The following is an 11,247-nucleotide window of genomic DNA, read 5'->3' as shown; positions in this document are numbered from 1 at the left end:
ACCCCTACATGCCGTTACTTGCAAAAATTATGGACAGCTTGGGGGTTGGTTTCATATACATTGACCTGTGAAATGCTCACGCATCACAAGCCAAGCTCCATGATTGAGCATCATGATTTTCTATACTTGGCTTGGAACTCTTACGCCCATATAATAAGAAGACGGTGATTAAGAAAGTGTGTACATGGGATGAGAGAGAGGAATATATTAGGTATTTACCCATTCCAAATATATTAGATATAGTTATTTCAATTATATTCAATATAATGTATTATCCAAATTTGTTACAACTTTCTTATCTCCTTGTTAAAAAATTAAATAAGAAAAAACATTAGTGTTTTTTTCCTTTCTAGAAAGACTCCAACAAATAAGACTTACGTAATTAATGGTTTAGAAAAAAAAAATCAATAATCAGACTTACCGAATTAATGTTTTGAAAATGCAATCAATGAATTTCCTTTTAAAACAGACCTCTTTAGAATGACGTCTTTTGTCGGTGTAAAAAAATGATATATCTTTTGTGAATTTTTTAAAGGTCATTATTGTGTTTTTTTAACAAAAATACAAAACATTTTTCCTGTAAAAAAAATTGGATAAATTAAAAGACAATACATTTAATAAGGGTAAACTTGAAAAACAAAAGGTGGTTTGTTTGATGTATTAATGTCATTATTTTAAGTGTATGTGAAGTGACACATGTCATGAGAAAAAGGAAAAAAGTTCAAAAAAGAAGGTTGAAGAGAAAGTCAATTGTCACCTTTTTCACAAACTTGGAATTTTTTTCCGTCTTTCTTATAAAAACCATAGAATTCCAGCTCATAATGCCGTATCATATGCTAAAGCCAACCTGCCAAGGAGCCGCAGACAAACATAATGTGGTACTTTAACTTTGTTCAACATGATATTATTGATCAAATGAGAGTAATATAAGTTAACAATAATTAAAATAATTAAAATAATTAAAATAATAAAATAAAATGAGAACATGGCACACAATTAAATTCATTTTTTGTTTCTTAATTATAAAATGAAAAAACAAAGTCAAATGCGTGGTGTTTTGACACAAAAGACCTCAGTGCAATTATTGGTCAACCACTTATATTTAAACAAATTTATAAATAAACTCAATTCTAGACATGTATTTATAAAAAAACTCAAACACTATTTAAACATAGAAACACACCTAAAATCAACCCCAAAATCAACAATTGTATATCTTTTGGGTGTGTTTATAAATAGGTTTTGAGTGTGTTTATAAGGTGTTTTGAGTGTTGAATTTTTTTTATAATTTCAGCCCTCATTTTAGGTATTATAGTGAAACTCAAATGTGCTCCTGCTCAGGAAGTTTCAATCGGGATTTTCAATAGAACTGGGCCTCCTGAAGATGGTCCTTCGTAAACGCCCGAACTGAGTATCTTCGCCCGTGGGGGTTCTCGTCTCGTCACCATTCATCATTCATGGCGTCTCCTCCTCCCTTAGCAAGCGTGGCGAACCCAATTCGCCACCATATTTGAATAAGGTTGGTTAAAGTTCAAATACAAATCAAACGCAAGTTTCCTAATTTTGGCCGTTGGGTGTTTCTCGTAATTATGGCTCTAGAATTTATCGGCGGGCAACTGCTTACGCTGCTCCACGATGGCGTTAAGCAAGCGATGAGCAAGAGTGCCACCTTTAAGTCCCTTCTCGGAGAGCTCAAATCCACGCTGGACTCTTTGGTACCAAGAGACATCCAACAAATTCGGGAGCATAACGTCGAATTGGGTCTCCCAAACGAGGAAATCGAAAGTCTTAAAGAGCTAATGGAGGAAGGTGTAAAGCTCGTTGACGAGTTCTCAAAATTTCGCATGTGGAACTACTGCTGCTTAGATGATTACACTGAACAAATTGTTGAATTGGATAGGGCTCTTAAAAGCTTGTTAAGAAAACTGATAATTCAAGAACAAAGGGATGTGAAGGAGCTCTTGGTTTTGGCTAGGGAAAACCGAGGCAACCTCGATGAACTGAAGAGAATGGTGTTGGGTATGCTGAATTTAATGCAGGAGAGTGCAGGGGATGTCCTGGAGAACTTTGCATCAGGAAGTAATACGAAGACGGTGACGGAGCAAATTCAAGGGAATGGTGTGGAACAAGGTGACTTCATTGTTTCTTGAGTTTTGTGTTTTGTGTTGCTCAGCACCTTTGATATCCATTTTAGTTTTTAATTTTCAGTTTTATGTCAAATTGAAAACATGTTGGTAATTGAAAGGGCTTCTTAGATGTAGGTCCAAAACGATGGGCTTTCAAAATTATGGAAGTTAGAGTTTGCGCGTGACTTTTCCCATTTGTATTTTCTTTTCTTTAATGATCACCGAAAATGTAAGAAAAAGTTGAGTACTTTGGTATTGCTTGGTTTGACTTGATTCTGTTCTTGGGTTCGAAATTTGTATTAGGTGTCTCTAACTTTTTGGTTTCTTCACATTTTCTTAAGATTGAGACAATTACGAGTTTTCTGATTTCGGTGGTGTTGTAATTATGCAGTGACATCGTTCAACGGAGGGACTTCTCTAAAAGCAGACTTTGTTGCGTTGTTTGAGGTCGTTATAGAAGTGAAGGACAAAACTAGGATATTTAAACCCCTCCTCGGAGGTCTTGAATCCACGCTAGAGTTCTTAAAACCACTGATCGAAGAGATTGCAGAACATAACAAGGTATTAGATCGCCCAAAGGAGGAACTCGAAAATCTTAGAATACAAATGGGGAAGGGTGTAGAGCTCATCCGTAAGTGCTCCAAGGTTTATTTGTGGACTAGCTACAAACAATGTGAATACACTGACAGACTTCTGGTATTGGATGAATGTCTCCAAAGAGAGCTAAATATATTGAAAGGGCAGGTAGCAAGAGATGTGAAGGAGACCTTGGTTTCAATAAAAAATATAGAGGCAGTGATCAAGAAATTTGAAGGAAGTGGTGTGGTGCAAGCTCACATTCAAACTAAAGGTTGGGGTGCATCACCTGAACCTTTATCGCCAGCAGTTGGATTAGATGTAGTGAACGCGCAGGCACCAAGGGATGCGAAGGAGGCATTGGTTTCGGTCAGGAATACAAAGGCAGTTGTTGAGCAAATTAAAGGGAGTGGCGTGGTACAAAATCAAAGTAAGTTTGCAGTACTTCAACGTCCATTGCTTATAATTAGATGGTTCTTTCTATTACCAAATTGGACACTTTTACATCTTCTCTCTCACTAAGAATATTTCAAAATGGGGCCTGCTAAAATAAAGATGCCTGACCTATAAAAAAAATACAGATGAGTTTCCATAACTTTTCTTCATCGTTGACTTGAATCTATCGCTAGGAGTTTGCATATTACCCCCCAAAACCCAAAACAGGATTTTATCTCATTGCTCCAAAATCAAGCATACTTTTCAACGCTCTAGAGTGATTGTATCTTACAATTATAGTACGTAAGCATTGCCTTAGACTTTCAATTTTCTTCCATATATTATTTTTCTTGCACATCTGTTTTCTGCACTTATTTAATTTCCTTGTTGATCTTTTAACATTCTTCTTCAAGCTCTTGAGCCGAGAAAATTAACAATGGCAGAAGATGGAAATGCAATCGGGATCGATCTGGGCACAACATATTCGTGTGTAGCGGTGTGGCAGAAGGATCATGCAGAAATCATAGCAAATGATCAGGGTAAAAGGACAACTCGATCTTATGTTGCATTCACTGAAAGTAATAGGTTGGTAGGCGATGAAGCATTCAACCAAATCCTGAGAAATCCGGCCAACTCAATCTTCGGTAAGAATATCAATAAATTGTTTTCTCTTAAAGTAATTGGATTAAAAGACAAGTCATATCAACTTATTGATATTCTTACACCATTGTTTTTAACTTTCCAGATAATAACCATTTTACCCAGTGGTGTTATATTTTATGCAACTTTTCATATTTTCCGGTGTTTTAATTTGTTAGTTCAAGCTTGATCTGACACTAAATTGCAATATATATTATTTGATTGATTCCTAATATGGAGATTTAAATAGTTAAATTGTTTCATGCTAGAAATATTTTAAACTAAAATTAACTTGAAGTCAACTTGCAGATGCAAAGCGGTTAATTGGTAGGAGATTCAGTGACGTCTCTGTTCAAAGTGATGTGAAGCTCTGGCCATTCAAGGTGATTGAAGATCCTAGTGGCAAGCCCAAGATTGTGGTAATGCACAAAGGTGAAGAGAAAAAATTTACTGCTGAACAAATATCATCCTTGGTTCTCAGGAAGATGAAGGAGATTGCGGAAACATACCTCTGCTCAAATGTGAAAAATGCAGTTATTACTGTGCCCTCGTACTTCAACGACTCGCAACGTCAGGCTACAATGAATGCCGGTGCCTTGGCCGGCTTAAATGTGCTGGGTATTATCAACGAACCAACGGCTGCAGCCATTGCTTATGGCATTGACAAGAAGGTTGGTTGGTATAAGAAGAAGCATGTGATGATATTTGATTGGGGCGGTGGCACTTTAGATGTGTCTCTGCTTATCATTGGACAACATGGTGTGTTTGAAGTGATGGCCACTGCTGGAGACGCACACCTTGGCGGTGAAGACTTGGATAACAGAATGGTGAGTTACTGTGTCCAAGAATTCAAGAGAAAACATCAATTGGACATTAGTGGAAACTCCAGAGCTCTTAGGAGGGCCAAAACTGAGTGTGAGAAGGCAAAGAAGGCACTGTCATATTCGTTTGAAACCGATATTGAAATTGACTGTTGGTACCAGGGTGAAGATTTTTATGCAAATTTTTCCAGGAAGAAATTTGAGCAAATGAACATGGATATCTTCAACAAGTGCATGGAGCGAGTGAAAAAGTGTTTGAAGGATGCCAAAATGGACATAAGCAATGTCGACGATGTTATTCTTGTTGGTGGCTCTTCAAGAATTCCAAAGGTGCAAGAGCTATTGAAGGAGGTTTTCAACGGTAAGGAGTTGTGCAGGAACATTAATCCGGATGAGGCTGTGGCATATGGAGCGGCTGTTCAAGCTGCAGTCTTGACAGGCAATGTAACAGGGAAGCTTCAAGACTTCTGTCTCTTGGATGTCATTCCTATGTCACTTGGGGTGCAGAAGATTGAAAGCACGGGTGATAAAAATGCCATGCAATTTGTGATCCGAAGAAACACGAGAGTTCCCGTGGTGAAGAAGATGACTCTAGTTACTGTCTATGACAACCAACGTAGTATCAGATTCGCCATTTATGAGGGTGAGAGCACATCAACGGTAAATAATAACTATTTGGGTGAATTTAGCCTTGATGACATTCCTCCCGCTCCCAAAGGTGTTCCTGAGTTTAATGTTTGCTTTGATATTGACTCAAATGGAATCTTGAGAGTCTCCGCTGAGGATATGCTGACTGGCCAGAAGAAAGGGATCACAATCAATCGTACCGAAGAACGCTTGAGGGATTTGAGAATTAAAGATGAGAGAGGTAAGAAATGATAATTTTTAGTGTCCAAGTACTATATGTATCTGTTTGTACCTGGATTTTTACACCCAGGGCCTTTGAATCAAAATTTTGGTGGAGAAGGCAGTGGACGGGAGCTCCTTTTGCTGGCTGGTTGTCCGTTTTGTGATAGCTGGTGTTTTTATATGGGTACAAAGGACATGTTTTCTTTTTCTTTCTTTGTAAAATATTTGACGAATATTTCACCCAAAACAAAAAAAATTGTTTGACGTATATATATAGACCATGGTGTTATGGTAATGCTTGAATCAGTAGAAGATTATAGTAGATTGGATTGGAACTCAAACTCCAAGCTGTTTGTTTGGTGACAAATGAGGACGGATTCACTGTCTGGCAAAAACAAATTGTTTGATACATCTAGCTAATCTGAAACCCTACAAATTAAAGCTAACGGAAACTAATGCAGCAAAAACATAAACGTGAATTGCATTAAGTCGATGCGATTTGTGGAGTATCATATAATATTATTGGCGCTAGGTAAGTCACTAAATAGTCACCGTTCTAGCGACAGTAATTTCAGTATCACCAAAAAGAATTTGTGACAAGTTTATATATTGACCACTCAATAACTAACATTATTTGGTCACTACATTAGTTTTACGTACTTTTAGTGACCATTCTGTTGGTCACTAATGTCAATTTTTTTCTTGTAGTGCAGATTTATAATTTAATAGGGCACAAACCACCATTTTAGGTCTAATGTATTTTTGGAGATGAACTTCCTATTTTCGGGGCCCCGGTAAAAATCGATCAAACGTAAATGAATAATCATCTTAGTCGTTTTTCTAGAACAAATAGACTGGCGGATGAGAACACTATGAAGATTATTATGATAATCAAATAGCTAGTTGACCTCTAATTTGATGAGCAAAGATCCTACGAAACAAAAGCCTAATTAATATATAGAAATATTAATTATTTAAATGGTCCATATAAAAACCAACTCCAACTATACTTTTCATTCTACGAAAGTTTAATATGTGGTACTTATTTGTTAGAAACAGAAATTTCTTTACGGATTAAATTATAACAAATTGTATCTTTGGTATACAATTGAAACACACGGCAAAACCAAGCATGAAAGTTTATAGGATGAATCATAATAACAACTACCCCATCAGCCATTGAAGAGACCACTAGCTACCGAAGCTACAGCACTTGCAAAGGCCCAACAGCTATTGAAATCCTCTATTGCTTTCATTACAACCTCCTGAAATAATAACAACTACCCCATCTGAATGCTGTAGAATTTAAACATGGAGAATATGTAACATTGGATTACATTATATATATATATATATATATAGTGAACTCACACTAGATCGGCTAACTTGATACCAGACACCCAATCCCAGCACAAGACATGTTAGTAGGACGAATCGGCTGTCTTTGAGGTAGATGAAGGCCAATTTTGCCTCTGATAAGCCGAATGTCCTTGTACTGGACTGAGAAGAGTTTGGCTGCACCAACAAAACGCTTCAACTGTAATGATAAGTTATGGAACCAAATATATTTTACAGGCCAAGATTTATTAAGTTTGGAAAAGATTAGATCCAGCTTGACTTACTTGATTGGACTCGGAAGATTCTGGCTACATGCATCAACAAATAGCTTTAGCCATTTTGATTTCTTACATATATATGCTATTTAACCAACTTAAGAAGAGAGAGAGAGAGAGAGAGAGAGAGAGAGAGAGAAACTAAATGAATCGATGATAAGTTGAATGTTACCTGATTTTGTGTTGGTATTAATGGTGTTGTGCCCCTGGAATTGAGCAACAAATAGAAAAGAGTTTTAAATTCCTGAAAATTCAACTTGCCATCTCTGTTAGTATCGAGCTGCTGGAAGGGGATCCTATAAGAGCTGCCATAATAAAACTGCTGGTATTCGATGAGGGTTATTGTCCCATCACCATCTAAATCCATTGCTTCAAAATCTTCCCATGCCTTATCCTTTTGCTCCTCTGACAAATTATCAAAACAAGCTAAAGCAGCCTCCCGTGTTTCTTCCATCTCTCTCTCTCTCTCTCTCTCTCTCTGTAGCAGAAGCTACTAGATTTCTGTTAATTTATTTTTATGTGAGTGGGGGAAAATCAAGTATACTTTTCAACACGTTTAGGGTGCCCCTCCACATTTCATAAAATTAAAAAATATCTTTACCATTATTGTATTTACGTATTGACTTAGACTTTGCACACCGACATATTGGTGGTGTCTAGGGGTGGCGCGATCCAAATTGGATTGGTTTCACCTCAAAATCAAGGCCGAATCAATTATAATATGATAATTTAGTTTAGTTTAGTTCGGTTTTTACAAAAGTAATGAAGAAAATCAAATCAAATCGAACCAATTTAAAATAGTTTGGTTCGGTCAATTTGGGCCAAAGCTCAATTCTCTTTCCTTTTATATTTTTGCAACATTGTTAAGTCCAATTACAACCAATAAATTTACAACTTGCTTCATATTTAAATCATTTTCAATAACTATCCATACACAGTTATTACCTAATTAGATACACATGTATAATAAATAAATATATGCATAAACGGTTCAATTTGATTTAGGTGGGTTTACAAAAGCTCAAAACCAAACTAAACCAAATTAATTTTTAAACCGTTTGACTTTTTCTTAATCAAAATCAAACAAAATCGGTAATTACAATTTAAATCAATCAGGTTGGCCAGATTAATGTCCACCCCTAGTGGTGACCAGGCCGTTGGCCTCTTAATTATTTTCTTCACATCAAGACAAAAGACCCAGCTGCAAATTGCATTTACTATTTATTTATATGGTCACGATCATATTTGATTATTTTTTTCAAAAGGAATCAGAAACGAAGTTGCTGAGACTTTGCATTACTTTTTGAAAAACCCTGGCAAAGAAAAAGCTAGAAAGGGAGATGAAACGAAGTGCGGGCCAAGAAATTTCCTATAGTTTGAGCTATTGTCCAATCTAGTTATAAGAGTCCAGACATTTTTAGGGTCTAACTTTAAATAGCCCAAAGTTACCAGTATGATATTAGATAAGATATGGAATATGACAAACAAGAATACGAGGCCATGGTAACTGGGTAGTGTTTTCAAGAATGTTTCATGAACAAACATAAACCCCGAAACATCTTTAACCTTCAACTTTCTAATGCCATCAATCCAAAATCACCAGAACCCTGTTAAGGCTCTGTCTAACGAAAGACTGCACATGAAGTTCAAGAGTTCTTCCTTACCTGGCTTTCATTTCAGGTGCTAGTCTGCTAGTGTTCAATTAGAACTTGCACACACAATGCATCAGCTCACACAAAACCAGATGAATCGAAGAAAACAGAAAAATGCAGAGAAAGAATGGCAACTCAGTAATGCTCAAAGGTTCGTTGCTATGCACAAGACATGGCAGTGCACAGTACTCTCATTTCTAACGGAACCATTCCTTTTTACAATGCTGAGAATGTGATTTCAGCCTTACAATTGTGTAGACAATGAAATTTTGGTGTAATAAATCTCATTGGACGAGAAAATAATTAGGGTTTGGTAGATTAAATTATGGGCCCCATAATTCGCCCATGTGGCATGTGACTCATCAAAATTGGATTAATTGTCAAAAAGGTGACACGTGGCGACATCCGACGGAATGCATCAAACGGTTTAAGATGAAGACAAAATTAAGGGAAAGAATCTTCTGTGATTGACCTTGATTTAAATCAAATATTAATCAGGTCAATCAATTGAAGATAATCTGGTTAAAATTGCCAGATTATGGGAATTGATTTAAATCAAATCAAAATCCCACAAAACAAGGTTTTAAATAGAGAAAGTTATTTAGGTCAAGCACCTACAAGAGCCTATAAATAGGAGGCTTCAAGACGAAAGAAAGGGGGCCAGAAAAACCTAGCATTGAGAAGAAGTAGAAAACTCCCAGCATTCTTCACCTACACTTTGGAAGAGCCACCAAGCACAACAAATACGTGCCGGTTCCTCCACCCTAGAAAATCCCAAACACCAAACAAGCCTTGTGCTACCCGTTTGATCAAGATCAAGTCTCTACGACCCTTGCATCAAACACAAATTTTCTTTATACATTTTGGAGATCGAATCAGAGGATTCAATACAGAGATTGTAACCCTAAATTTCATAAATACAAATATTATTTTGTACACGTGTTCTTGTCTCATTTGTCGCAGGAAATTCGTGTTTACAAATTGATCCAGCAATGTAAGCTGGACACTTGTCTTAAATCTGTGTCATATAAGATTCATCCAACCAAAATATTACATCTGTAAAATAAAACTTAAACCAGCAGGAATTTATAATTCAACAGTGCACATTTTGACGTACTACTTGTCTATGGCTTACCCGATTTTAAAGTGTGCCAGACACAACAATATACCTCCAAGCAGTTCCAAACAAGCCAAAGTTACAAGATTAGGGTTCTGTAAATAAAGTTCCATTCCACATCCATCACCATCCAGACTAAAGTTTTGATATTATTACATCAACAAAATATTTGGAAAAGTACAGAACCTACTCTGTGCTTCATGATTCATCTCAGCTGTTTTTATGTGAAAGACAATTGTCGCAGTGAAAGCCATCTTGCTTGGTTTTACCTTTTTTATAACATATGATTGGTGAGGTAAATAAAATATGACAATTTTCTCCAAATTCTCTGCTTGCTCAAGAATATACCTTGCTAACTCCATTCCATTGAACCCATTGGAAAGCACTCCTTAAGCTGATAAGTAAAATTAAGGTTTTGGGATTTCCAGTACTTCCTATTACATCCGCGTGCCTGAAAAGGCAATAAGCAAATCAACAAAAAAATCTCAAAAGTACCAAAACAAGGATTTCTCTGAAAATAAAGAAGGGGACGTGTTATTCCCTGAACTATAACACTACCTGCCTACATTTGATGATATGCACATGAGGGTCATACAATGCTTTAGAAACAATACTTTGAGCCATAAAATATCTTTCTTGCCAGACAACTACTTCAATATGCTCCTCATTTGAGAAACGGTAAAATGTGTCGTGGATTTTTTAGAGAGAGGGAGAGAGAGAGCAACCTAGACAGGGATGAGAGATAAAGCCCTCTGAACCTTTTGGACACACTGCCTACTCGAATGAGTTGTTTAAAATTGAAAAAAGAAAGAATTTGATGAGCATCTTCATCGGGAAGATTACTGAAACTGTCTATTATACTGTCAGGACAAGGTACTTGAGCTTGAGAAATTGCAGTAGCCAATAACTTATGCTTGTGTTCCATGACACTAACTTATGCTTACCCAAAATAGATTCAACGAAAAGAAAGAAAAAATATTAATTCCACCTCGTGAACTCTGAAATTTTGCTTCGATGATCAAAATATTTATTTTTATTCCTTACTTTCCAACATATTCTCAGCAACGTGTGAGCCCAAGAAAGATCAAGAGGAAGTGAAGTGAGAGAGATGTGGAATAGGAGAGGATGTAGTCCGCCCTGAAATTTTGGGCGCGAAAACCAAACCGTTTACCAGAAGCATGACTCTGTTAACTTCCTGGGTCAGACCCGAAAACCCACTAAGTTCTCTAATCCATTTGGTTTTCTTTCGTGTCTAGGTTGGGCTCCCCTTTGGGCCTTTACATTTGGGTTTTTTTAATGAAAAATTACTTGGAGACCTTTTTTATATATATATATACAATTTAACAAAATAGTCAATCCACAATTCATGAATACAATCACGACTTGGATTTGAGAAACAGATGCAGTAGCAACAACGAC

At 36.6% G+C, this 11,247-nt stretch overlaps 2 protein-coding genes across 4 annotated transcripts; one reads left to right on the top strand and one right to left on the bottom strand.

Annotated features, from left to right (window-relative positions):
- Positions 1-1,315: 1,315 nt before the first annotated feature.
- On the top strand, positions 1,316-5,741 carry LOC103341774 (heat shock 70 kDa protein 18-like). 2 transcript variants are annotated; one of them, XM_089042362.1, is made up of 4 exons: positions 1,316-2,130; positions 2,518-3,132; positions 3,581-3,781; positions 4,086-5,741. In XM_089042362.1, exons 1-4 carry the CDS (start codon positions 1,590-1,592, stop codon positions 5,474-5,476), a joined length of 2,748 nt encoding a protein of 915 aa, XP_088898488.1. In that variant the 5' UTR covers positions 1,316-1,589; the 3' UTR covers positions 5,477-5,741. The 2 variants fall into 2 exon arrangements, with proteins under 2 accessions (XP_088898488.1, XP_008243544.3); XM_008245322.3 differs by having other exon boundaries at positions 1,318-2,130; positions 3,551-3,781.
- Positions 5,742-6,434: 693 nt separating this feature from the next.
- LOC103341776 (uncharacterized) lies at positions 6,435-7,557 on the bottom strand. Of its 2 annotated transcripts, XM_008245323.3 has the most exons (4): positions 7,232-7,557; positions 7,069-7,092; positions 6,818-6,961; positions 6,435-6,711 (listed from the first exon to the last, which is right to left on the bottom strand). In XM_008245323.3, the coding sequence occupies exons 1-4, from the start codon at positions 7,511-7,513 to the stop codon at positions 6,619-6,621; spliced, it is 543 nt and encodes a 180-aa protein (XP_008243545.1). In that variant the 5' UTR covers positions 7,514-7,557; the 3' UTR covers positions 6,435-6,618. The 2 variants fall into 2 exon arrangements, with proteins under 2 accessions (XP_008243545.1, XP_008243546.1); XM_008245324.3 differs by lacking the exon at positions 7,069-7,092.
- Between the last annotated feature and the right edge of the window lie 3,690 nt (positions 7,558-11,247).

Source organism: Prunus mume, linkage group LG8 (genome assembly GCF_029339155.1).
Source record: "Prunus mume cultivar Tortuosa linkage group LG8, ASM2933915v1, whole genome shotgun sequence".
Taxonomy (NCBI): domain Eukaryota; kingdom Viridiplantae; phylum Streptophyta; class Magnoliopsida; order Rosales; family Rosaceae; genus Prunus; species Prunus mume.
Note: the sequence above shows the minus strand (reverse complement) of the source record. Positions and strands in the feature narration are given on the sequence as shown.

What these genes read in the sequence shown, in the direction of transcription:
- LOC103341774 (XM_008245322.3), top strand. Translation starts at nt 1,590, where the DNA reads ATGGCTCTAGAATTTATCGGCGGGCAACTGCTTACGCTGCTCCACGAT. An exon ending in AGGGAATGGTGTGGAACAAG is followed by an intron (nt 2,131 to 2,517) that starts GTGACTTCATTG and finishes GTAATTATGCAG; the next exon opens with TGACATCGTTCAACGGAGGG. An exon ending in TGGCGTGGTACAAAATCAAA is followed by an intron (nt 3,133 to 3,550) that starts GTAAGTTTGCAG and finishes TTCTTCTTCAAG; the next exon opens with CTCTTGAGCCGAGAAAATTA.
- LOC103341776 (XM_008245323.3), bottom strand. Translation starts at nt 7,513, where the DNA reads ATGGAAGAAACACGGGAGGCTGCTTTAGCTTGTTTTGATAATTTGTCA. An exon ending in AATCTTCCGAGTCCAATCAA is followed by an intron (nt 6,962 to 7,068) that starts GTAAGTCAAGCT and finishes TTGTTGGTGCAG; the next exon opens with CCAAACTCTTCTCAGTCCAG. An exon ending in ATCAAGTTAGCCGATCTAGT is followed by an intron (nt 6,712 to 6,817) that starts GTGAGTTCACTA and finishes TTATTATTTCAG; the next exon opens with GAGGTTGTAATGAAAGCAAT.